This window comes from Prosopis cineraria, unplaced genomic scaffold, assembly GCF_029017545.1.
Source record: "Prosopis cineraria cultivar Desert tree isolate PC_DT_omini unplaced genomic scaffold, ASM2901754v1 PC495, whole genome shotgun sequence".
NCBI classification, from domain to species: Eukaryota; Viridiplantae; Streptophyta; class Magnoliopsida; order Fabales; family Fabaceae; genus Prosopis; species Prosopis cineraria.
In genome coordinates this window covers 19,540-44,644 of record NW_026555820.1, presented here as the reverse complement: position 1 = coordinate 44,644, position 25,105 = coordinate 19,540, and the positions used below count along the sequence as shown (strand labels likewise).

Below are 25,105 nucleotides of genomic sequence, written 5' to 3'. Positions count from 1 at the left end.
CAGTGATTAAAAGTTTAATTGTCTTCAAATAAATGTTATTCATTTAATTAATCCTTAAAATTTCAAAAGAGTTCAGTCTAAAATAAATGATTTTTTTTATATATTTAAATTATTCAACCAAACATCAAATTCAATTCATAAAAACACCAATTTTTTATATAAATTTTAAAAATTAGACGCAAAAATTTTACAGTTCAATAAATAGATTGATAGACAGCACTGAAATAAGTCGAAAATAAGCTTGTACTTGTATCGGGTAGATAGTTTACTCAATATTTTATTAAAAAAAATAATGTCCAAAATTCAAATTTTGGAGGTTGAATAAAAAAGAAAAAGAAAAGCATAAATAGGTCCTCATGGTTATCGTCATCGTTAATTTGCATAAAACTTTCTAGAATCAGCGGGTTGATGCGGGCACGAAACTGAGTTTTTCCCGGGCCCTACTAGGTTAACGTCTTGATCGAGCAAAACTATTGTAGCCCTAGCTCCTCCTCCTGAGGCGCCGAGATCTGGCCTAAACCCTATTCATCAGCGAAGAAGATTCAGACCAAGGGGAGTGTCAAGGAGGTTAGGGCTTGAACCGAAGAAAGGGAGTAAAGCTGTTGGGCTGAATGGGGAAGAAGAAGAAGAGGGTTCTTCAAAGGTGTGGTGTTACTATTGTGATCGGGAGTTCGATGACGAAAAGATTTTGGTTCAGCATCAGAAGGCTAAGCACTTCAAATGCCATGTCTGCCACAAGAAACTCTCCACTGCCGGCGGCATGGCCATTCACGTGCTTCAGGTTCACAAAGAAAGCGTCACCAAGTAAGCTCTAATGTCTTGCTCACCCTTTATTCGTCGTCCCCTTCTGTCTGATTTGGCTCCTCGATTAGCAGTTTTCCTATCTGATCAATCAAGTGTAATGTTTTGGATCTACCAAGTTAATGAATTTTCACTCAGCTGCTTGACAAATAGTAAAATATCCTTAGGATCTAATAATTTGATGCGAGGACTGAGTAAACAGGTATCTTGTCTTGGTGAAGTTACAAGGGAGGAGAATGTTTGGCAATAATGGAAAATATTGAAATCCGTGTGGGGGCTAGAGAACTATGCACTATGAATGTTAACTCCTGCTTAAACAAATAAAATGCACAGTTTGGGTTTCATGCCCCGTTGGCAGAGAATGATTATCTTTTAATTCAACTAACAATTCTATGCATCTTCCTTCTCTGATCTTTCCTTGTGAAAGGGATTTAAACCAAAAAAAAAAATCTGTATGAGTTATATTTACTGTATGTTTTATGGTATTGCCAAATGCCGAGAACTTTATCCTGCTCCTGCATTTGTGATGTTTCCAAGAGATGCTTCGGTTCTGCCACTTGATGTTGTGCTTTCCCGTTCATTTACTTTTCAGGGTGCCCAATGCAAAACCTGGTAGAGAGTCTACAGATATTGAAATATATGGGATGCAAGGGATTCCGCCAGATATCTTGGCCGCCCACTACGGAGATGATGGTAATCATTCATCTTTCACTCTTTCTCAAATTCTGAGTCGCTGAAGTTTAATCTCCTGTTAGTGGGAAAATAACCCTGCTACTTGACAGATGGATTTAGCAAAAAATTAGTTGATATTGTTGTTTCATATAGTTTGTGTTTGATTGAGTGTTGTTTTTTTATTGGGGAAGATGCAACGGAGTGATGAAGAGATAATAATTTTGTTCCCAAAGAAAAAGAGATAATAAAGTCAAGACTTCTAATAATGCATGACTTAGAAGATCAGAGTGGATGCAGATGACATGGAACAGTGGAAATCAGTTAATGAACTGCTTTGTATGGGTTTAATTTTGTCTTGCTCACCCTTTATCCGTCATAAAGATTGTCTTAAGGTTTTCCAAAGCGTGGTTATTTGTTATCTTGGGCTTTGCATTTGTGCATTTTTTTTGGGGGAGAAACTGAGAAAGCCAATTAGCAGAGTGAGAATGTCAATAAGAAAATAGATGGTGTATACTGCAATGAAGATTGGCAAGAACATACATGGCAATTCTCCGTGCCTGTCAAATTGATTTTAGTTTGTTTTAATATGGCCTCAAACAAGTTGCTGCCATCTTATGGCATGTGTTTTGGTTGTTATTTTATTTTGTGTGAAAGCCAATTAGCAGAGAGAAAAAGCATCAGTGAAAAAGTATGGCGTATTTTGCATTGAAGGTTGGTGAAAACAATGTATGGAGACTAGGGTTAATTTCTGTTGAATTTTCTCCCTTTTGCTGTCAAATTGATTGTGTTGTTTTGATTGTGGCCTCGAACAAGTCTCTGCATGTAATTGATGAGTTTAACAATGTTCTCTCAAAACAAATTTGGAACCTTGTTTTTCAAATACATGATTTAGAATGTTATATTAGGGTTGATTGAATAATAGATTTGTCCCTTTTTGTGTTATTTTGGGTGAAAGCCTATTAGTAGAGGCAGGGCGTCAGTGAAAAGATGTGGTGTATTTTGCATTGAACGTTTGCAAAAACAAAAAAAGTGGAGATTTCCCTGTCCTGTCAAATTGATTTTATGGTCTTTTGATTATGGTGTTAGACAAGTCTCTGCGTCTAATTGTTGGTTTAAAACTGTTTTCACAAAAAAGTCTGTAACCTTGTGTTTCAGATACCTGATTGTTGATGTTGACCTGGGGTTTAAATCATAAACTTGTCCTCTTTGCTGTGTTTCTTATTTTGTTGATAGCCACTTATCAAAGCAACAGATTCGATATTAAAAATGGTGGTATATATTTGAAGTCTGGCAGGAAAAATAAATAGGCGGTTCTTTTTGCCTTTCAGATTTATTTTATGTTGTTTGGATTATGGCCTCAAACAAGTCACTTTATCTAATTGTCTCATTCAAAACTGTTCATGTACATAAAAGAAGTTAGAATGTTTGTATTTGCTGGTCTATAGTTAATGCTCCTTTGGTATTTGTTGGCCTATAGGTAAAACATTAATTAATTACAACAAACGTCAATTATTTTACATTCTTGGGTTAAGGTGCATTTTCCCCCTAAACTATTCTCCGAGAAGTACTCAATGTCGTAAATTATTTGTTGTAGCTTTCACCTCTAAAGTAATTAAAACACAGCATGTTTGCCCCTGACATTAAATATGCCCACGTTAATTGTTAAAAATGCTAATGGGATTTAAGTTTGACCGCACATGCCACCTATGTGCCTGGTAGTTTGAGTTAAGGTACATTTTTGTTCCTAAACTATCTTTCAAGGAGTATTTAATGTCCTAAATTATTTGTGTCATAGCATTTTGTCTGCTAAATTAATTATAGCATAGCATATTTCCAAACATCTATAAATAACTCAAGCAAACTTCCTTTTTCTTTCCCTCTTCTTTAAGTTTAATTAAATAAAAATAAGTTTGACCTGTTCAAACTACTGCTTTAAATTGGGAGGGGCATAACATTTTTAATTGTAAGAAAAAATTGTAAGCTAACAGTGGGGGGAATGGGTGAGCAGGGCTAATTAACAGTAGAATGCATAAGTAGGCAATAATTAAAGACAATGGGAATGGCTAGTTAAGAGAAAGAGGTCCTGCCCAATAATGCACTATCGCATCATTTCTCTCTATCTCTTTGCAGTTTATCATTAAAGCATGCATGGCTTCTTTTGCTTTCTAAACATTTGTAATTAAAACATAGTATTTTAATAAAAATAAAGAAGGCCAGAAGAGGAATTTGTTTGACTTATTTAAGGATGTTCAAAATATGCTACATTTTAATTACTTTAGGGATGAAATTACTGCTATACAAATAGTTTAGGACACTGGGTGCTCCTCAGATGATATTTAGAAGCAAAAATGTACCTTAACTTGAATCCATCTGGCATGATAGGTGGCAATTTTTGTCAAAATTAAGTCCTAGTCGGCATTTTAATGGTCATGTTGGGATATTTAACGTCAGGGAAAAATATGCTATGTTTTAATTATTTTAGAGGGAAAATTACTATGACAAATAGTTTAAGATACTAAGTGCTCCTCGAAATAGTTTAAGAGCAAAAATGCACCTTAACCTTGCATTCTTTTATATGATTTCACATCCAAAATTCCTTATGCCTATTTTACTACCTTTGTTGGATTTGGTTTTATCTGATGGCTAATTTGCTTTAGAAGCATTTATGAATGATATATGCGACATTTGTAGCAAGGTTGAAATTCTTGCATGAGGCAAAACATTTAAATTTCTTTTTCTGACAAATTTCTATTGAACGCAGAGGATGAAGCTCCATCAAAAGCAGCCAAAGTGGATATCCCATCAACTCAGCTTGTAGGTGGTGTTGTCCCAGCACCATTAGGCATGGGATATCCTCAGTCAACCTTGGGTACTATGCCACCTATGTATGTTTCCTTAAATTATTGCTTTTCTTACTTCCCCTGGTTTCATTAATGTTGTATTGGCATGTGATGAAAGATAGTCTATTCATTTATCTTCAAGTGGCATGAATTTCGTTAACCTGCTGTTTTGTCTCCTCTTGGTAATCAGTTATAATCCAGCGGTACCTGTGCCTCCTGCCACTTGGTCAGTTCCACCTCGACCTCAGCCTTGGTATCCGCAACCTCCATCTGTTTCCATTCCCCTCCTGCCCCATATGTACAGCAGCCATTATTTCCTGTCCAGAATGTGAGGCCACCTCTACCATCAACTGCTTCTCCTGCCCTTCCAACTTCTCAAGTTGCTCCTCCTGGATTGCCTCCAACATCTGCTCCAGTTTCACAACCATTGTTTCCTGTTGTTGGAAATAACCATACGATGGCCCAAAGTTCAACATTTTCTGCACCATCACTTTCTACCACTGTTCCATCTTCATTGCCTTCAAGTACCTCTGCTGATGCTTATTCCAGTGCTAACACAACTTCGACAAATAATTATCAAACACTAGGGGTTCCAGGTACTCTTATGTTCATGTTTTTTTTTTATTACTTAAACCATTCATAAACATTTTATGTTTTCAGGTTGCATGCCATCACCTTTTTTCTTTTTTAAAGAAAATAGTTTTCTAGTGTCAATATTCTAAACTTCCATTTTCCTCACTTAATGAAATAAGGCTTGTTGTTATTGTATTCCAAATTTTCATTTACAATTACATGCTCCCTTATCAGTGGGTCATAATCCTAGGACCAGATGTGATATTTTGTTATTGTATTCCAAATTTTCATTTACAATTACATTCTCCCATATCAGTGGGTAATAATCCTAGGACCAGATGCGATATTTTATTTTCTATGCTGACGCTTATCACACTAACAGTTAGTTGGTCTTTTCATTGAGTTTCAATTGCCTTATATTTTCTATGCAATTTAAGTGGAAAGTAATTGCTTGTACTGTATTTTGATAGGCTTGCACTGCAAGTGTGGTATGTATCTCTCGTTCTCTGATGCCTGGGCTGAATTAGCTTCTCTTGCTTATGATTTTTGTTGGTTATAACTTGTGAATGATGAGACACGCAAGGCATCTAAATTTGCTCACAAGTGACCACTTGTTTCTTCCTATGACACAATAAATACTGCTAATAGCTAGTTGTGTGTAGTGTTACTCCTTTTACTGGTTTGAATTTAATTCTGTCTGGTTCTATAACATAGTAGGAATTTCACGTCCATTGTGAAATGTTAGGTGCTAAAAGTTTGCCTCAAAATGTCACTATTGTTTTTGTCATTGAGCTGATCTTATATGCTTTATTCATTTTCCTCACTTTGTTTACTGGAAGAAGAACATTATAATATTGTAGGGCTGGTTTTATACATTTTAGTGATTTTAATTTGACTTGTTTGATTACTATAGGAGGGACATCAAGCAACTCGCATTCTTATGCTTCTGGTCCAAATACTGGTGGACCTTCAATTGGACCACCCCCAGTAATTGCAAACAAAGCTCCTGCGACTCAACCAGCCACTAATGAGGTCTACTTAGTTTGGGATGATGAGGCAATGTCCATGGTGCGTTATCTGCTAGTGGAATGTATTTATTTAGTGTTAGAATACTGTTAAATTTGTTATCAAGTGATGTTATGTTACTTTGGTACCTGCAGGAGGAAAGAAGAATGTCCTTGCTAAAATACCAGGTGCATGATGAAACTAGCCAGGTAAGTCATACTACCTCTGTAATAGAAGGAGTTGCTTTCACATCTAACCAGATGGGTAGGCTTTATGCTTCTTGCTTTCAGATTCAGTTGTTTACGCATTGTTTGCTATTGATAGAGGTACATTCTGTATAATATTTAATCCTCTTTCTAAAAAGGAAGTTGAGTGGCATTCTAATTTTTCCCCTCTTTTGTCTTACTCAATAAGAATGAGTAGTGCATTCTGCTTTATTTTAAACTGCCACTTTGGCCGCAAGCTATGCCTCCCAAATTTGTGAGCATCAAAAGATTCAAGTATGTACTTGTTGCTAATTTCTCTTTGGTAGTTAATTACTGCGGTGTAATATGTGAAGTATGCTGTAGACAACCAACTACATCGCCCTGCTTTTGTAGTAGAAGTGTACGTATATATGAATTTTTAGGCTTGGTTTTGATACTGTTATTCCTTCTCCCCCTGCTTGATTTCCAAGAATTGGGTTTTGGGATGAATAAGATCTTACACACCTGATTTTTCCTCATCCGTAGCATCATTACAATTTATTTTATGGAACAAGTGAATTCAGACTTGGCCAGGTCAGCTTCTTTCGCAGAGTTTGGAATCTCTTGCATAGGCCCAGGCTGTTAAATATTTGGTTTTTGTTGTATTGAGTAGCAGTCTCTGTGCAACGTGCTGATCATTCCTGGTTATTTTTCAGATGAGCTCCATTGATGCAGCTATAGACAAGAGGATACTTGAAAGCAGGCTAGCTGGTCGAATGGCTTTTTAGAACAATCTGAGCCATGTGTTGTCAAATTTGTTCACTGCTGATGGTGTTAGAACATTAGAGTTTATTTTCCGAGATTCTGGTGCAGTTTCATCATTCTTTGCTTGGAGTTTCCATTTACCAACCTAGCGGTGCTATTCTTGGCAAAAAAAAAAAAAAGAAAAAAAGAATTTGGAGACTCTTTTGTACCTGGTGGGGCGGGGTTAGTTAAGGTAAAATGGTATCTCATAGAAAGTTGCAGGACGCCGGTGGTCTTCTAATATCCTTTTTCTCTCTTTTTTAGGCATAGGGAAATGATACCTTGTAGAACAGATGGCTCCAAATCGAGTTTGGAAATATCATTTCTATGTCCTTTTATATGTTTCATTTGTTTGTTTATGTGGTTTCGGTATGTTATGGGGATAGCATTAATATGCATATCTACTTTGTGATTTCAATATTCGCTTACCTTATTTCTCATTCTCAGCTATGTCTCCTCTGAGAGACTGAGCGAAGAACGATGAACAAATGCAAAATATTGCTGAACCCTGTTAGTTCCTCACATAGGAGCCATCCTTGCTGTTAAATTATGGGAGGAGGTGGGTGTGTACAAGGCGCAAGACATCCTCATTAGAAAACAGGATGGCCAAAATATAAGCAGCATTGCGTAGGTTTTTTATTTTCCTTTTCCGGGTTTTGAATTTCTCCTTCCAAATTAAAACAAGTGACGGGAAAACTGCTATCACAGAATCAAGATCCGTTTTTCCTTTTTAGCAGTATTGAAAATTGATTGGTTCAGTTAACTAGGACTCAATCTTTATTGCTTGATGAACATTTTTTTTTTCATATTATTTTTGGTTGCGTGCGAGAATCTCTCTTTAAAATAATCTTATTATAATCAGATATGGAATGGTTAAAATGTAAATCTATCTGTAAACTGTTTTGTGAGATGCAATTGGAAGCTTCAAATGTAAAAAAATGCAACTGAAACCCCCTTGCCTTTTGGAGGAGGGTTAATTTTTTTTGGCTTTATTTCCCTCTACTTTTTAAATTTCATCATTCAAATTATTTTATTAAATGATTTTTTTTAATGGTGAAATTAATGAATGGTGGGGATTGAGAAATGGAGGAGAAAAAAATGGTAAGATTCCCTACCCCTACCTTCAAATGCATTTTTTTACTGTTACTGTGCTTTGTTGGCATGCATTCTAGGACTAAATGATGCTGGTTGTCATCCATGTGGCATTCTCTTCTTTTATTAAAACACATTCATAGCAAAATAAATAAGTTTTCTGCAAAGGTGAAAAGATGAAGGATGCTCAACCTTGTCCGGCAGATCTGGAATGAAAATGGAGGGAGAGGTGGGACGAACGCGATGCCAAATTTGAGATGAGAGTTTGAGGCGAAGTTTGTTTGGGGTTTGAGATTCGAAATTTGAACACGAAGAGAGAAGCTGTGGTGCTTGCGGAGGCTTCGATGGTTGCTGGAAATTTGCAGATCTTGAGGATGAAGAGAATGCTGCCGCTTCCAGATTCAGGGGTCATCGAGCTTTCAGATTCAAGGGTAATCAGCTCTTGAAGGAGATCAAAGCTCTGGATGATGGCTTTGGGATCATCGAACCTTCTTCTCCGCCTCGCTACCCATGGCCTTCTGTGTGTGTGCGCGCGCGCGCGCGCACCTCATGGCTCTCTGCTTCTGCAATCCCACTTTTGTTGAATATGTCGGAAACAGTATCGTTTGATTCATTTGGTTGGGTCAGTTCTATACATGAGTGCTTGAGTATTTCACTCTCAATGTGACTCCGGGTCTAAAATTCATCCGCCTTCACTTCCACCTATCTTATTTGAGTCTTGATGTCTCCAAAGCTTTTGTATTAGTCACTGCTGGTAATTTCACTCTTTTGTATAACTCAAGTGTTTCACTCACTACTAATTACATCAACAAAGCATATCTGGATGAAAGAATTTATCATCCATTTGAGTGGAAGAACCGTAGAGCTGACTTTTACTCCCTTATCCAATGCTTCTAATGTCTATGTATTCGTGAACTTGAATTGAAGTTGTTTCCATGCCTTCTACCAATCTCTATATTCAGAATTGAGAGAGAGAGAGAGAGAGAGAGAGAGACGAGGAAGAGAAGTTGACTGGATACGTTTCTCCTCCTCCTCCTCCTCTTTGATTTTTAATGATTAAAACATGGCATTTGACTTGCCAAATTGAGGCGGATGACACGTAGAAATATAATCTAGGCTCAGTGTAGTCAACAAACAACTAAACGTTTGATTTTGTTAAAATTTTGGAACATTGCAATCCTTTCAAAAGTATAGAGGGACAATATATGTTTTTAAAATTTTAGTATACTAATTGGATCTTGTGAAAAAGTTTAAAGATGAATTTGCATTAATTTAATGTCAAATGAAAACAATTTTTCTAGCGGCGATTCTAACCCCTTCCTCTTCTTTTATTATTCGAATTCATATGTACATTTTAATACATCCTAAATGCCAAACTAGGTTCATCATACATTATACTAATGAAATAATTGGTTAAAAAATCCATAAATTAAATGTACGGACAGGAATTTTAAAACAAAAAAGAGTAGTCAACAAACAATCAAATGTTTGATTTTGTTAAAATTAGGGAACATTGCAGTCCTTTTAAAAGTATAGAGGGACAATGTAGGTTTTTAAAATTTTAATATACTAATTGTATATTGCGAAAAAGTTTAGAGATGAATTTGCATTAACCTAATATTAAATGAAAACAATTATTCTAGTGGAGATTCTAACCCCTTCCTCTTCTTTTATTATTCGAAGTCATATGTATATTTTAATACATCCTAAATGCCAAACTAGGTTCATCATACATTCATACTAATGAAATAATTGGTTAAAAATCCATAAATTAAATGTACGGACAGAATTTTAAAACAAAAAAGAGTAATGGTTTGGCTACAATAATTATGATGTTTATATGTATTAACGTTAATATCAGCATAATATTTTAAAAATATGAGATATTTGAGAGTAAGATAAGATTAAGATGATGTTATCTATGGCTTTTGTCATTAGATCCATCGAGTAAAATGAATAAATATTTAATCTTCTTGATTGAAACCGCAATACGCATAATGTTATTAATAAAGATACTATTGCTTGTATAAATTTTTGTTTAATATATTAACATCAATATGGAAAAATAAAATTTTTGGAAACATTGCATTACATTACACTATTATGTGTTTTTCAATTATACCATTCATTCAAAATGGAGTTGTTAGATCTTGGAGTAGTGTTTCACCTGTTTAATTATCCGTCTAGTTTATAAGCATACGCTTTTTTTTTTTTTTAAATAACCTTTATAAACATCTATCGACGTGTAAACCGTATCGAGTTCTTCGTTTTGTTATTTATTTTGAAGGGGGGTTCCAAACTTGCGCGATTCACTATTAGCCGGCAATGTCTAGTCTTGTGGCCAACTTTGGGAGAAGAACAAAATAATGCGAATTGAAAGCCCACTGGCACTGTAATAATAAAAGAAAATCGAGAGGGAAGTGCGCTGCGAGCCGGCAACCCTTAACCCCTAAAACCCAAAGCTTTGTTCAGCAGCGATGACTCCCAAAAACAGCGCATAGACTCCGACGCTTCTTCCTTCATCACTCCATGTTTCCTCTTTAGGGGCCACAATGAAAGCCTTAAGATCACTGAGAATACTCAGGACTCTCTCTTCCACCCCGCACAACAATCTCTGTCCCCTTGAGCGTTCCTTTCTGCGCAGGTTTTACTCTGCTGAACCAGAGCAAGAGGAAGTGACGCAGCCGACAACCTACCAGGGGTCGGAAAATGATTCAGATTCAGTTTTTGATAGTTCTCATTACGAGGTTCCTAATATTTCAGACACCAGTGCTCGCGCCCATCGGCAACAACAACCCATCTGGGACCGAAAGTACAGGGCCAGAGCTGATGAAATGATCTTTGGAAAGGAAATCCCTCAAGGCAATTTGAGATTCAGAGAAGAGGAGGAGGAGGAGGAGGAGGAGGAGAACAGGCGGAGAGTGTTGGCCAAGGCTTTGCTTGAGGCGTCACTGGAGAAAGGGGATAGCGAGGATGAGGATGAACATGTGGCGAAGGAGGAGGACCAGAAATCACTGGCCGTTGGAATAATCGGTGCTCCCAATGCTGGGAAGTCTGCACTGACTAATTATATGGTTGGTTCTCTTTGCTTCTTTGTCCCGACGTGACAAAGTCCTTTTCTTGAGGTGTCTGACTGACAATGGTTCCATTTTCTTCCTTTGTATCTTCAATCCTATTTTAGTTTCAATGCCTTTTCTTCTGTAAAATTTCACTGCTGAAGATTGATTTGTGTTAATTTGGGGAAAAAATCCTGGACTCTGGAACAGTTAATTGATGATTACAAGTGTCATTTTTTCCACGATAATGTTCCTCCTTGCCGTCTTAATTTATATGAAAAACTTCTGCTTTTAATGTCTTGATACATTTATTGGAGATGGTTTTCCGTATCCGATTATTGTTATAGTATGTCTTCTCTTAGAAGTTCGTCTTAACTGGTATGGAGGAGGTGAAACGTGGAACGAGCCTTCTTGTTCAATGTCAATCAATTAATTAATTCTATATATTTTCAGCCAGCTGTTTTGTACCGTCAAAACGCTTAGATATCTCCATCCGTGGTTTAAACTTTGCTTCCTCTTGCCATTGTGCAATGCTTGAATTATTTAATAAGATTGAAGGCATGAGTAAGTATTCCTTTGCAGTTTTGGTGATATGATTTTAATTTAATCATGCTCCGTCTAACTCCTATTTGGAAATATGTTACATAACTAAGTTTGTTAAAAAGCTGCTGTTTTTTGTTTTTCTTCCGGACAAGTTAGCCTTTACAGTTGATTGCGGTGTATGATTCATTTGCTGACTTTAAAGTATTATATTAAATTGAAGTAATTGATATATGGCAGGGTGCATTCAGAATAGCCTTTAGCATCTTTTGTTGTTATCAACATCAAATGACTTTTTTCATAGTTATATCCTCACTCTTTTGCTATAGGCTGGTACAAAGGTAGCAGCTGTTTCACGGAAGACAAACACCACAACTCATGAAGTGGTAGGAGTGATGACGAAAGGAGACACCCAAATTGTGAGTCACTTTGTCATTACTTTTCTTCTATCGTAGAAAAGCAGAATGACTGTTGAAGTTTCAATTAGGCTGTATTGCATTGGTAGCATCGACTTCTTGAAAAAAATTAATTTATGCTATAATTCTGATGATGAGTAATACCTAAATGCTTCATGAAATTGGGATATTATTCTCTGGATGATATAATTCTTAATGCTTCAGGATGTTGAAATCAATCCAATATTTGCTGGATGCTAGTAAATCAATCAATCAGAAAATGCCTCCCCCCAATTATAATAAACTAGCTTGGGAACCTTCGACATGTTCTTTCAAATGCGAGCTCAGTACATGAGCTTATAATTCAATGTTGGGTTCTGTGATGAGTTAATGAGTGGAAGAGGCGGTCTAGAGGTTATATATTATAGATGAACCTTTTGCGGCAAGTGTGTCAAATTATATACATATCAATTAAAAAAGAAAGTAAAACTTGAACTCCAGCTATTGCTTTCCCACCTTAACTTTCCCATTCTTCAAGTTGTGTTCAACATGCTACTTGTACGGTTTGTGTTTTCTCACTTTTTGTGATGTCATCCAGCATGCAAGAGCTTGAAATTTTTATCCATGACTATGCTATTTTATTTTTCTGTTTTTAGGTTTTTTTTTTGGCTCAGGTAAAGTTTATATCTGGTATGTATTTAATTATTTTTTAAATTGAAATTGTACTACCCATGCTTACAACCGTATAAAAATCTCTATGCAGTGTTTTTTTGACACACCAGGGCTTACGTTAACTTCCAAAGGATATCCTCATCACGATCTCAAGAGCCGTGTTGAAAGTGCTTGGAGTTCGGTCAATCTCTATGAAGTGCTTCTTGTTGTTTTCGATGTCCATAGACATCTTACCAGGTTAATATATTATTCTTTCTAAGTGGGCACTGTGGGAGTAATCTTACTCTTTAATTCAATGTTACTTATTTACTCTTTCCGTTCAAAAATTCAAAGCATTTTTTAAGGAGTTGAATGTTAAACAATGTAAGGCATTTTTAGTATTTTAATGTATAATCATTATGTTTTTTTTTTCAAAAGCATCCCTAATAAATAAATCATTTTATATTTATTTTAAAGTGAAATACTCTATTAAATAAGGGTAAATATGGAAAGATAGTATTAGTTTAAAGACAATTAGTTATTTTATTAGGGGATGAGATTTGATTAAAAATACTTTACATTTTTTAACTGGGGGAGTATTATTCTATGTTAGAATTTGAAAACCTATTCTTTTGTTTACCTGATCAAATATGACTGGCTAGAGATGAAGATTAAACTGGGAGGTTTAATGTTGATGACTTTGTGTATCAAGGAAGTCTCGTGGATTTATAATTTCTAAATATAGCCAGTACTATGACATGTTGGCATGCTAATAGACCATATTTTACTTCTTGCGTGGATAATTTGCTTATGTATCTTCTGGACCCTGGAAAACTTATGAAGATAGTTACTTTGGTAAATTAAATATGATGTAAAGACAATCTTATATATTATAATCATGTTGCACTGCTCATATCTTAACCAGGTGATAAATCATTGTAACTTGCATTTTTTTTTTAATCATTTTCCTCTCAGTCACTTATGTCTTCTTAACATTCAATCAATATAGACCTGATGCAAGAGTCATACAATTAATTAAGCGTATGGGAGCTCGAGTCCATCCCAATCAGAAGCGAGTTTTATGTATGAACAAGATTGATTTAGTAAAGAAAAAGAAAGACTTGATGAAGGTTTCAGAAGAATTCAAACATCTCCCTGGATATGAAAGGTATGGTTTCCTTCTAAAGAGACTGGACAAAGTGCCAATTTGCTGTATAAATTTTAACCTTTCCGTGGATCAAATATAGGGCCTAAACCTGATGATCTCCTGTTATTATTATGCAGGTTTTTCATGATATCAGGACTGAAGGGGTATGGGCTAAAAGATCTGTCACAGTACTTGATGGAGCAGGCATGTATATTTTCTAGTTATGCTCTCTGTATCCATCCTATCCAAATGATCTTCTTGTTCCTCTGACCTGGAATGTGTTATTGGGTTCCTTAAAACATTGGTCCTAAACAACAATGTGCTTTTTAAACAAATATTGTTTTTGTCAAGTTTAAGAGTTTGAGCCACTTTTGCGTTCATTGAGTAACAAAACAGTCTATAATATATGGTGTGTGCCTATTTGTACTTGGTGCAGAAACAGAATGAGTGTCATCGCTCTTGCTCATTGCTGCACTTTGATAATGCATGAACGTAGATAAGATTGCTTCTCTATTGCTTATATTATGAATTTGGTATTTGAAGCTGATTACTATGAATAAGAACTTGAATGAGGCATTGTATGTGATCTGACACAAATTTCACACCCAACAAAATATTTTGTGTACAATTGTATATATGAATTAGCACGTCTACCAGGACTAGAAACATTTTATGTCTATTTTTGGGGTGATAGAAACATCTTATCAAATAGCAGAGGGAACCAAGATATCAATAGTTCTTATGTTGGCATATCAGTGTGCTTTGGAGTTGTTTTGGCAGCTACTTTTTGGATAAGGAAAAATGAGATTTTCCTGGCAATCTAGTAGCTCGAGGCCTTGCCTCCAGGCACAAAATGAGAGTAATTGGTGGAGAATTTGTTTTTCCTTTTAAAAAATAAGATAGAAGGCTTTACTGATGAAACTGCATCCTCTTAAAACTAGTAAACTAGATATATTTCTAATATTTCTTCAGAACTCTCATGTTAGACATTTCAAGACCTAAGTCTGGATTTTGAATTACTTCTAATGCTTAGGCAGTTCAACGACCATGGGAAGAAGATCCATTTATGATGAGTGAAGAAGTTATGAAGATGATAGCCATGGAAGTTGTGCGTGAAAGGTTGTTGGACCATGTACATCAGGTAGCAGTTAAAGTCAATCTCCAATTTATGGATAGAATCTGACAGAAATGTATGGTAGGATCAGATGATTAATTTATGATTCTGACGATGGATTACAACTTTCTCAATTCAGGAAATTCCGTATGAAATTGAACATCGGTTGATTGAGTGGAAGGAATTACGAGATGGTTCTCTTAGAGTTGAGCAACATTTCATCACAAGCAAATTAAGCCAACGCAAGATACTTGTGGGAAAGAATGGTTCCAAAATTGGGTATCTCCTTCTATTTTAAGTCTTTAGTTTTATATATGTAACTCATTGCTTTTTAAATTAGGTCCTCTGCTGTAGTGCTGTGTGTGAGAGAGAATGATACATACTCATACACGTGGGAGTGTACGGGCCATTTCATCTAATTTACACATTCTAATCTCTCTCTCTCTCTCTGGAAGTATGGCATATAATAAATTATTTTACAGATGATCCGGATTGGTTTGTTTTTGTTCAAAGATACAATTTTTTAAACAATTTTTTAGTTGTTAAAAGAAGATGAAATATCATGTTGTCATAACCAAATTAGATTGCTGTCGTATCAGTTTGGGAGTGTTATTCAGGGTTCAAATATTTGAATTCTTGTTATCTCAATGAGTGTATGAACTTGTGTGCAACCGTAAATATGTGTGTGTGGCGTGTTGATTGATCAAACAAGTTCTCCTCTTCATTTAATCCTTTACGGTATCAGAGCAGAACATTTCAATGAGTTTATGATTTGCGATGGTCAATTCTTGTTTATAGATACCTCAACCATTACATCCAATCACAGTTACCGTTGAAACATTTGAACCTAGGCTGAGCTGAAACTATAACAGGCCCAGACTGAAACCATAACCGTCAGAGTTGGTTATGATAAGTTGGATCTACTCCCAACACGCTTTCATGTAAACTTGGTCCCTAGCACTTTGTAAATTGAATTTACCCATGAATTCCTCTTCGTAGCTTCCGGAATACTAGCCGTTATTTCTGCATCCTTGATGTTAAAATGCAAACTTAGTTGATTGTTTGGGTTGGTTTGATGCAGGAGAATAGGAATGGAAGCTAATGAAGAGCTAAGGTCCATTTTCAAAAAGCAGGTGCATCTAATTCTGCAGGTTAGGCTTAGACAATGACAAAATGACAGAGTGGATTTGATTTTTAGAGTGCAGCTTCCCCGCCACGCCATGAAGTATACAAAAGTGCCAACGTGGGTCCGAATCAGCCCTAACGCCCATGCTTGATACAAGCGATCATAGAGAACATCACCATGGTAAGATATGGGCACCGCAAATGGTGATCATGCGGCCAAAACTTCCTACTTGTAGTAAGATTCATTTGGTTATAATTGGTAAGCGCGTATGAATGTTACAAATAGACGACCATAACTTGTTTTATCATTTTCGATTATAAATTTCACACATCTTATGTACAGCAATTTTGATGATGAATTCCATCTTCCTGTTTTCCATATGCTTTTCCCTTTGCCAGTCTAGTGGGAGCTTCAGGAGTTATTCCGCACGATACTGGTATCCTTATTCGACTCTCCCTGCACAACGCAACGATTCTCTGGAAATATAACGATGAATCTCGATGTCCTAATCACCGGCCCAAGCTTATCCAAACTTTTCATTAAAAAAAAAAAATTCCAATCACCAAAGATCAAAGGCATGTTTGACAATTTATCTTAAAAATAATTTTCCATTCTTCAAAACAAAACAAAAAATTCAAGTTGACAAGGTGTTCAGAAATTGTTTTAAGAAATAAGAAAAACTAAATATTATTTTAAAAATAGAAAAACGAAAATATCTTTCAAATCTTTGAAGGTATTGTCTTGAAAAATTAAAAAATATGCAAAAGATATCGGTCATTATTATTTTTGGTTCTCAGTCAAAACAATTAAACAAATAGAGTTTCCTCAATCTCAACCCTGGTGATCAATACCAATGTCCTGGATAAATAGTTGATGGCTTCTAAAAAATCAGAAAACAGTTGAACTTCCCTAAAGTGGTGACCTCTACATACTGCCAGGCCTGTCTTAATCGCGAGAATCACAGCTGCAGTAGAAGGGAAGGATCCCAGGTTATTTCTGGAGGCCATGATCCATTCGCCACCGTCATTTCTGATGACAAAGTGCACACTTTTTAACAAGGCTGCAGCACTATGGCTCTTCCACCTCAGTCGAACACTCCATGGCCTTTTGACAGTGCGCGGGAGTGTTCATGTCGCAATCTATTGCCATTCCTTGTCAACAATTGGATAACAGCCTGAGCCTGATCGTCTACTTCCACTTGTATCTGTCTAAAACCTCCCCTTCAGCCTCAGGCATGTCCAACTCTATCATGGATACCAGCTTCATAGCCTCACAAGATTTCAGAGTAAACTAACACCAATAAATATCAAAGTCATCGAGCTTTCCTTTTGCCATTGGAACCCCACCAGGAAATGAAAAGGATCACATCTTGTGTTGGGTTCTCTTTGTTAAGTTTCTTTTTCACTCTTACCAAGTACCTTTCCGCATGGACGACTGACTTTAGTTGGGTTTAGAAGGCGGTGAAGGCAAAACGTCATAACACTTGCGCGCCAAATTGAGGCAATCCAGCCAATGAAAGATTTCTGCATTGGGGTCCCTCTCGATCACAACATCGGACACCGTAATCTGCAACGCGCCTCTGAAGCTGGTGATCTGGCCTCGCACTCTAGCTACCTTCCCCAGCTGGACGAGATCGGCGAAGGCAGCCGCGGCCGCAGCAATCAGGGCAGCATCGGAAGGAGAGGAGAAGTGGTTGAGCCAGAGGATGCAGTTGACGCAGCCGGTGCCGTCGTCGAGGGTGAACTTGAGAAATCTGTGGGGTTTGAGTTCACGGGAGGTGACGGTGCCAACGGCTTCGGTGCGAGAGAGGGGGATGCCTCTGCGAGAGAAAGAGAGAGAAGAGTTAGAAGAAGAAGGGGTTTGGGCGAGGGAAAGAAGATCGAAGGCGAGTAGCTTCACATGAGAGTTGAACAATGGACCATGCTGCTGCATTGCACCCTAAACCCTAATTCACAGATGCAGATAGATCGGATTCCTCCAACTCCAATCCACCGCAAGCAGCCCTCTTCGGACGCCCTTTCAGCGTAATTTTTTATCCTAAATATAAAATATTTTATATTTTTTAATGTAATTGTTATTTTTTTTTCAAGTGTTTTGAATGATTTTATATTAAAAATAAATATAAAAAATAAGGTTTGTTTAAAAATAAATAATTAATTTATTGGGAAGTGAAATTTAATTAAATATATTTTATATTTTTTAATGGAGGAAGTAATAATTATTTTTTTACTTTTTTACTTTTTAATTAATTTAAAAATATTAAATATAATTATATTATTATATAAGATTGAGGATGAAAAATAAAAGTACGTAATTTTTTATAATATAAAATATAACTTTCTTAAAATTACATAAAATAATTAAAAATATTTTATAATAAAAATAAAAAAATATTCTAAATGCTTGTATTTTCCTTTCCATTTTCAATAAAAACTTATTTTTTTTATTAACAAAATAATTTAATAGCATTCCCCCATCAATTAAGTGATTGTTTTACTTTTCTTTAAACATATATTTTTTTATGAAAATTTTTTATAAATGATAATCCGTTCAATAATAAATAATTGTTGCAAGAATTTTTTAAATCAAATATTATTATGTAATTACTTAAAATTTTCATAAAATAAAATAATAAAAATACGGGGAGAGGTAAATAATGCTGTCTAAAAAACTGCTAGAAAATCTCTATTAAAAAAAAAACTGCTAGAAAATTTCTATTTGAAAAGGAAACTGTTTTCAAGAATCAAAGTGATCAGCTGCATTAAAATAATCAGAAAATATTGCGTGAATGGACTAGAGGGCCTGTGTGAACGAACAATTCACCCTCTCTCTTTCTCTGTCTCTCCTATTTCGCACTCTGAACTTGTGAAGTCTAAAACATGGCTATCGTAAAGCCATCTTCCTTCTCCTTACTATACTTCTTGTCTCTTCTCTACATCCTCTCTGTCTTCCTCAACTACCTGTGTTGTTGCTCCTTCGTTGTTCTAGCCAGCTCGCATTTCGAAAGCTTCAAAGCCGATGACGAAGTTGGCTCCGACGACCAACCCATCAATCCCTCTTCTCTCCGATCACCACCCTTCACGCAATCTCACACCACCAATCTTGTATGGCAGTGAGATTAGTGGCACATAAGGTATCTGACTTTTAGTTCAGCAAGCTGGCGCTGAAGCCACTTCCTCTATCAGCGACCGTCATCGATGCCTCGGCTGCTCTCAAGACCTCCTGACGACAACTTCATCAGCGTCTGGAACTGCAGCGATCACTCCGTCGCTGATAGAATCAGCTTCACTGGGAATTAAATTTAGATTATTACCTATCTTTGAAATTAAATTTAGATTTAGAAAGGAATTTCTTGTTTGTTAAATTTATATTATTACCCATCTTGATTTTCATTTTCATTTTCCTTTACAGTGTGTGAGGGAAGAATTCATTTAGTGTTATGGGATCTCTTATTACAATGAAATTTTGACTTGCACGTTTTCTTCCTGGGGCTTGAATTACTAGCATAAAGATGATTTGTTTCATTGTCATCACATTGGACCTATCATGGTTTTCTGGGAAGGCTATGTGAGTGACGAAGTGATGGGCACGTTTGCCCCTATCAAGCATTTGATTCGCCATTTTTACTTTCGAACAAGATTCTCCTTGTAAACAACATCTTTGAGAGGCCTCCTTCGTTTTTGGGTATGGTTTTTTCCCTCACTATCTTGTTTGTTTGTGTAATGTTAGCTCATCTTCTTTGCTCGAGTAAATTGTATCATTTCATAATCTTCGACGGCTTGTCCTGTTTTATTACTCTTACTTGGGGAAAAAAATTTCTTTAGATCCATGTTGAATTTTCTAGATCTTGTATTCCTATTTGCTTTTTAGTCAATGTTCTGGGACTATTTCTCTTTCAATACCCTCAATCAAGCACCCCATTATTCGTCTATAAAATGACTTCTTGGCATATAGAAGATTATGCCACTAATATGGCAAATCTTTTCGTTCCCATCGATTACTCACCCAACCAAGCGTCTAAAATTTGCTTTCCGATTAGAAAATGCAGCAAAGTTCTTTGGGAAATAAATTTCAATATTTATAGCCTTTCTGGGTTCATATAAATCAAGCAACTAGTCTTTCTATGCTCAACTAGTTCTTTTTAAGAAGATTAATTAATAATTACTTAGGTTTAATTTATTAGTTTTGAAAATGTATTGCAATGAAGGGTGTTTTACTCTAACAGCTTGTTCAAGCAACCGTGGCACTATTATTGGTTAGTCATTTGATAATTGAGCTCGGGGGGAGGACACACATGGGGCAGGTAACACAGCTGGTGGTAATTTGGAGGATCAGCGTGAGGACAATATTGATGCTCAGATTTTACAAGTCACCTATATTGTTCAAACGGAGAATTTGGAGGATCATATCTTGCCTGTTGTTGTCAATGATAGTGCTGGTGATTTGGATGCAAAGGAAAACATTACTAGCTTATGAATAGGTGTTTGTTATAAGTTTGTGTAATGGATAGGTATTATTAGCTTATGTTCTTGTGTTTGCCTTTTTGGGAACATTTGTAGTTAACTTCTCAATATCATTGTTATCATTTTCAGGATATATTCATCAATAATTGCAAGGTATACATAAAAAAAAATGGAGCAATTTCCTGAAAGAGATCAAAATAACAAACATATGACTTTTACATGAAAAATATATATTTACATGTAAACAACACATATTAAACTAAAAAACATTTGACTCTCACGTGTAGGCTTATAGTGCAAGGTTATGGGTTTGGGGTGCAAGGAAATAAACTTATGGTGCAAGGGGATAAGCTTGGGATACAATGGTATAGGGTTTGAGTGCAAAATGCAAGGGGATACATTTACAATGCAAGGGTATAGAATGAGGGTGCAAGGGCATAAGGGGATAGACTTACAATGCAAGGGTATAGGTCTTAGATGCAAAGTGCAAAGGTATAGGTTTTGCGTGTAAAGGTTAGGCACTGACATTTTTGTTTGCCTTGTTTCTTGAGTTTTCATGTTATTCTTCATAGTTATCATGAAATCTAAAGGTACAATCATTTGCATGCCCTCTATTTGTTAAAATTACATGTAATTATTTATAATTATCATTGAAGGATGGACCAGTTAATGTAACCTATCATCTTGATGTTAGTTTTTTTAGTTATCATGAAACCTAGATGTTTTTGTCATTTATGTGCCCTCTGTTTATTAAAATTACATGTAATTATTTATAATTTTTAAATAATTGTTTGTAATTGCACGTAACATTTGATAGTTATAATGAAAGATTGGGAACACAATAAGTTCCCCCTTGTTTATGTATTTTTCACGTATACCAAGCCAAATTTACTTATAAATGTTGCTCATTCAATAGTTTTGTTGTATCTCTGAGTTCCTCCAATTTCTTAACTGGATTCCATTGTCAAGAATAGTTGAGAGCTTTTATAGGCAAATAATACTAAGCTCAAAGGATCATCATAATTAATCTCAGATTCTAAAATCTAGATATTAACGGCTTCAAATGTCCAGCTAAAGATTGTCAAGTGACAATCAAATATGGCGTTTTTCATTATCCTCACTCACTCTGGACCATCCAATTTCACAAAACTGAGGAAGAAAGATTTATCTACTGAAGATGTTATCATCTCACTCTAAAAACTTAATACAATTTAGAGTAAAAAAGCATCCATTGAATTTTTCACATTTCACTTATAGTGAAGTTCATTATTCATCTGAACCACTGCGCAACAATGATCTTTCTAATTATCATAAGACTCAACTTATACATGCAACTTGAATGATACTATAATATCACAACATGCCATATAACCGCATATTCCACTGGCAACCTTCCACTACAATTTCATCAAAAGCTTCAAGCTCATCACAGTGATTCCATGAAATGGAATTCTCAAGTGCACTGAATGATTTGCTACTTATATTAGACATGGATCAAGTAATCATAATATATTTTTCATTAGGAAAACTATACAGAATACAAAAACGAACATAAAACAATTACATCAGAATTCTTAAGGTGTTGTAAATCCTAACAGTGTGATCAACTATGGCTCTAAGTTGAGATAAAATGCTATCTATTGTAAATGTGTCATTAGTAAATATGCTTCAGTTTCTAGCATCCCATAATTTCCGGCAAAAGATGCTAACACCAATCTTCCAAGAATAATCTATGTGAGGGTTCTTTAAAATATCAGCCAGCCAGGTATCCAGACTTTTGCCATAAAAATCAATTTGCATATCAATTGGTAAGATTCTTCTCCATACTACAGCAGCGAGCGTACAATCTTTAAAAACATAATTTATGCTCTCTTGAGACTCGTCGCAAAGTGAGCATCGTTGGTCCATCGTATTAATCAGGAGCTTCCCTGTAATCATAATATATTAGTAACACAATGAAACAACAAATCGATTAAAAGTATGAAACAACACCCAACATGTGAAACAAATAAAGGGGTTCACGAGAAACAAGGACTAACACAGTCAAAACCAAGGACTCAATCAAAAAGCTAGAAACTCTAAACATTTGCAGTAAATGTAAGCTACAAGAAACCAATAAGTGGTTTATAAACAAATAAGAACCAATCCAGCGACAAGATTGAGCATGGCAACATCCCTAACACAAACTATCACATGCAGTAACATAGCCCACGCCAATTGAGTGACACCCATCTACTAACAGCTTTAAAAACCAAGAATAACACAAACATGCCTAGGAGTTGCAAAGTGTAACACCCTCAAAATTACAGACCGATTTTTCGCAAATTATTAAAACCATTATCATGGTAGAAAATTTTCTTACCATGATACATCCAAGACAATATACCACAGGTCTTAAAATATCTCAAAAAGCAATTAGAACCATGAGGGACAGACAGGATCCTCATAGCATGTTATTCAAATCAGGTCATGAATCAAGAGGGACAGACATAATCCTCTTGGTCATATAAATACTTTTAATAAAAAGGATTAGAGTTTACATGCTTCACAAAGAAGATATGTCCTAAGTTGGCACAAGATACATTGTATAATCTAAAATAAGAGGCAACGTAAAAGATGGTGTCTCATACACCACAGTTACACCTCTGGTGCTTTCTCGGCCAGACTCGCTCCTGTAAAAATATTAACCACGGGGAATGAGACTTAAAAGTCCCAGTAACCAAAAATTAATATGTAATGATGCATGCGATTGTAACTAATCATGCGATTGCTAAGTGGGCACACAAAACATTTAACCGAACAATATTTTCAAACAAACCGAACAAGTATTTAATTTGCATGACTGCACCTTATATCCTCCTTTCGCCATGCTCGGACGCCAAATCACCCGGCCAAAGGTGAGTTGGACCAAGCGACACGCCACTCATTGGGTCCAATGAGGGCTTAACACGTGGTAATAATTAACCGAACAGAAATTCCCATTAACACCATACATTAAAATACCCTGACAAGTCATGCATCATTCAAATATCCAAACAGGAATATATCCGAACAATAATATCTCATCATGATGAACAAAAATAAATTTTTAACCCACTTGGCAATAATTTCAAACAAGTATATACAGTATTTATTTTCAATAATTCATAATTTTTCCAAACAACAAAACAACACATAACCATTCACAAACACACCCATCACAACACATTAATAATGGTTACCTTGTGTCTTGAATAACAAGTTCCCCTTCACAACTCCTTTTTCACCACTATCTTTGTCAATATAATCTACATAATTATTTCACAATACTATATATTAATTTTACATTAAAATAAATAACTCTAATTTAAAGAGTTAGAAAGTCTTAAATCTATAGTCCATATTAACACTAATTTAAGATTTATGCCTCATTTAACTTCCCAAATTCTTTTCTAAAATTCTCGTACCCTAATGAACTATTTTTTTTTATCCTCAATTCACTTCTAGTATCACAATTTCATCCTTCTACATTCTAAAAATTCATCCAAAAATAAATTAAAAATTTTAGAATTATCCTGAAGCCTCAAATCACCTTTCTATAACCTCAAAAATACCTATTCATACTTAAATAAATATTTAATAATCATAGGTTTATCCCTACGTCTCAGATTCCACATAAATTCAACCATATAGATCTAGATTTTAACTCAAAAATTCTTAAACATGAGTTTCAACCTCAAGAAAATATTCTATAATATTTATTATATCCCTAAGAATTTTAACCTATATTTTTAATCCATCATATCATCAGATTAACTATCCTATAGAAAAATCTTAATCAAAATATTTACTCTATCCTACAAAATAATCATATCACTAGAAAGCTAATATTATTTAGAAAATAACTATAAAATTAATTTTGTAATTAAATACATTTTTAAATGCTAATCTAAACAGGAAAGTTAGAACATACCTGAAGGAAAAGAAAATAATCCCCCCTTGTGAGAAAACGTCGAGCAACATGAGAGGAAGAGAGAAAAATAATATAAAAATGGGATTGTGAGTCCCAAAATTATATTAAAAAAAACTATAGGTTTGAATTTAATTATTCAAACCTTTGGGCCAAAAGTTGCAATTTTCTCTAAATTGCATCTTAGCCTCTCATGCTTCCTAATGCACACACCCCCTTCTTTTTATACATGAAGGCACCTCTTCTCTTCTCTCATCTAACCAATGTGGGACTTAAAAACAACAACCTTCCACCCCCTTTTTTTTGTTCCTTCTACCTTCTCTCTTTTTTTTTTTTAACACATACATACAAAAAATTATTTATGTATTATATCTTAACTAAATATTGCTTATGTGGTTTTAAATTTAAATTTTTAAATTCATAATTAAATACCTAACCATAATATTATTTCTAAATAAACTCAAATAATATAAATTCCTATTATTATCATTTTTTTTTCTCAAAACCTAAATTCCACAATTTCTTTATTATATAAAAAATCAGGATGTTACACAAAGTAGCAAGCCTAAACTCAAATTAATAGCCTCAGCAATAGGGAAATGTGACAAAAATTCATCATTTTAAGCAGCAGCAACATATCAAAATTATAATGTAAAATTCAAAGTGCAAACTCATCAGGAGAATCTAAAATT

At 35.2% G+C, this 25,105-nt stretch overlaps 4 protein-coding genes, 3 non-coding genes and 1 pseudogene across 13 annotated transcripts; 6 read left to right on the top strand and 2 right to left on the bottom strand.

Moving 5' to 3' along the window:
• The first annotated feature begins 611 nt into the window (after positions 1-611).
• Positions 612-7,227, top strand: LOC129297312 (protein SUPPRESSOR OF FRI 4-like). The gene is given in 9 exon segments (XM_054935665.1): positions 612-633; positions 636-804; positions 1,394-1,494; positions 4,235-4,358; positions 4,504-4,592; positions 4,595-4,909; positions 5,800-5,954; positions 6,047-6,100; positions 6,793-7,227. Coding segments are annotated over 9 exon segments (1,101 nt in total). The 3' UTR covers positions 6,865-7,227.
• Positions 1,951-2,084, top strand: LOC129297315 (small nucleolar RNA snoR86). Its single transcript, XR_008590176.1, has one exon. It is a non-coding gene; the product is annotated as a small nucleolar RNA snoR86 (small nucleolar RNA).
• On the top strand, positions 2,140-2,296 carry LOC129297317 (small nucleolar RNA snoR86; annotated as a pseudogene).
• On the top strand, positions 2,439-2,574 carry LOC129297316 (small nucleolar RNA snoR86). Its single transcript, XR_008590178.1, has one exon. It is a non-coding gene; the product is annotated as a small nucleolar RNA snoR86 (small nucleolar RNA).
• LOC129297318 (small nucleolar RNA snoR86) lies at positions 2,717-2,849 on the top strand. Its single transcript, XR_008590179.1, has one exon. It is a non-coding gene; the product is annotated as a small nucleolar RNA snoR86 (small nucleolar RNA).
• Positions 7,228-10,289: 3,062 nt separating the features above from the next.
• Positions 10,290-20,599, top strand: LOC129297310 (GTP-binding protein ERG-like). 4 transcript variants are annotated; one of them, XR_008590171.1, is made up of 10 exons: positions 10,290-11,046; positions 11,898-11,987; positions 12,727-12,872; positions 13,624-13,782; positions 13,899-13,969; positions 14,799-14,902; positions 15,015-15,154; positions 15,957-16,181; positions 19,413-19,685; positions 20,227-20,599. XR_008590171.1 is itself a non-coding variant. In XM_054935663.1 (8 exons), exons 1-8 carry the CDS (start codon positions 10,525-10,527, stop codon positions 16,042-16,044), a joined length of 1,320 nt encoding a protein of 439 aa, XP_054791638.1. In that variant the 5' UTR covers positions 10,290-10,524; the 3' UTR covers positions 16,045-16,379. The 4 variants fall into 4 exon arrangements, 1 of the variants encoding a protein (XP_054791638.1); XR_008590170.1 differs by having other exon boundaries at positions 19,413-20,599; XR_008590172.1 differs by lacking the exons at positions 19,413-19,685; positions 20,227-20,599 and adding an exon at positions 16,400-16,546.
• On the bottom strand, positions 16,759-18,019 carry LOC129297311 (CST complex subunit STN1-like). The gene has a single exon (XM_054935664.1). It carries the CDS (start codon positions 17,931-17,933, stop codon positions 17,442-17,444), a length of 492 nt encoding a protein of 163 aa, XP_054791639.1. The 5' UTR covers positions 17,934-18,019; the 3' UTR covers positions 16,759-17,441.
• A 1,359-nt stretch (positions 20,600-21,958) lies between the features above and the next one.
• On the bottom strand, positions 21,959-24,588 carry LOC129297314 (uncharacterized). 4 transcript variants are annotated; one of them, XR_008590175.1, is made up of 4 exons: positions 24,417-24,588; positions 23,686-23,751; positions 23,108-23,136; positions 21,959-22,392 (listed from the first exon to the last, which is right to left on the bottom strand). XR_008590175.1 is itself a non-coding variant. In XM_054935666.1 (3 exons), the coding sequence occupies exons 1-3, from the start codon at positions 24,464-24,466 to the stop codon at positions 22,133-22,135; spliced, it is 339 nt and encodes a 112-aa protein (XP_054791641.1). In that variant the 5' UTR covers positions 24,467-24,588; the 3' UTR covers positions 21,959-22,132. The 4 variants fall into 4 exon arrangements, 1 of the variants encoding a protein (XP_054791641.1); XR_008590173.1 differs by having other exon boundaries at positions 21,959-23,136; XR_008590174.1 differs by lacking the exon at positions 23,108-23,136.
• Positions 24,589-25,105: the final 517 nt, after the last annotated feature.

Coding starts and splice junctions, on each gene's coding strand:
- LOC129297310 (XM_054935663.1), top strand. CDS start 10,525: ATGAAAGCCTTAAGATCACTGAGAATACTCAGGACTCTCTCTTCCACC. Junction 12,873..13,623: donor GTCCATAGACATCTTACCAG/GTTAATATATTA, acceptor CAATCAATATAG/ACCTGATGCAAGAGTCATAC. Junction 13,783..13,898: donor CATCTCCCTGGATATGAAAG/GTATGGTTTCCT, acceptor ATTATTATGCAG/GTTTTTCATGATATCAGGAC.
- LOC129297311 (XM_054935664.1), bottom strand. CDS start 17,933: ATGCAGCAGCATGGTCCATTGTTCAACTCTCATGTGAAGCTACTCGCC.
- LOC129297314 (XM_054935666.1), bottom strand. CDS start 24,466: ATGTTGCTCGACGTTTTCTCACAAGGGGGGATTATTTTCTTTTCCTTC. Junction 23,137..24,416: donor ATTATTTTCTTTTCCTTCAG/GTATGTTCTAAC, acceptor ATATTTTTACAG/GAGCGAGTCTGGCCGAGAAA. Junction 22,393..23,107: donor TGGCCGAGAAAGCACCAGAG/GTGTAACTGTGG, acceptor TTATGATTACAG/GGAAGCTCCTGATTAATACG.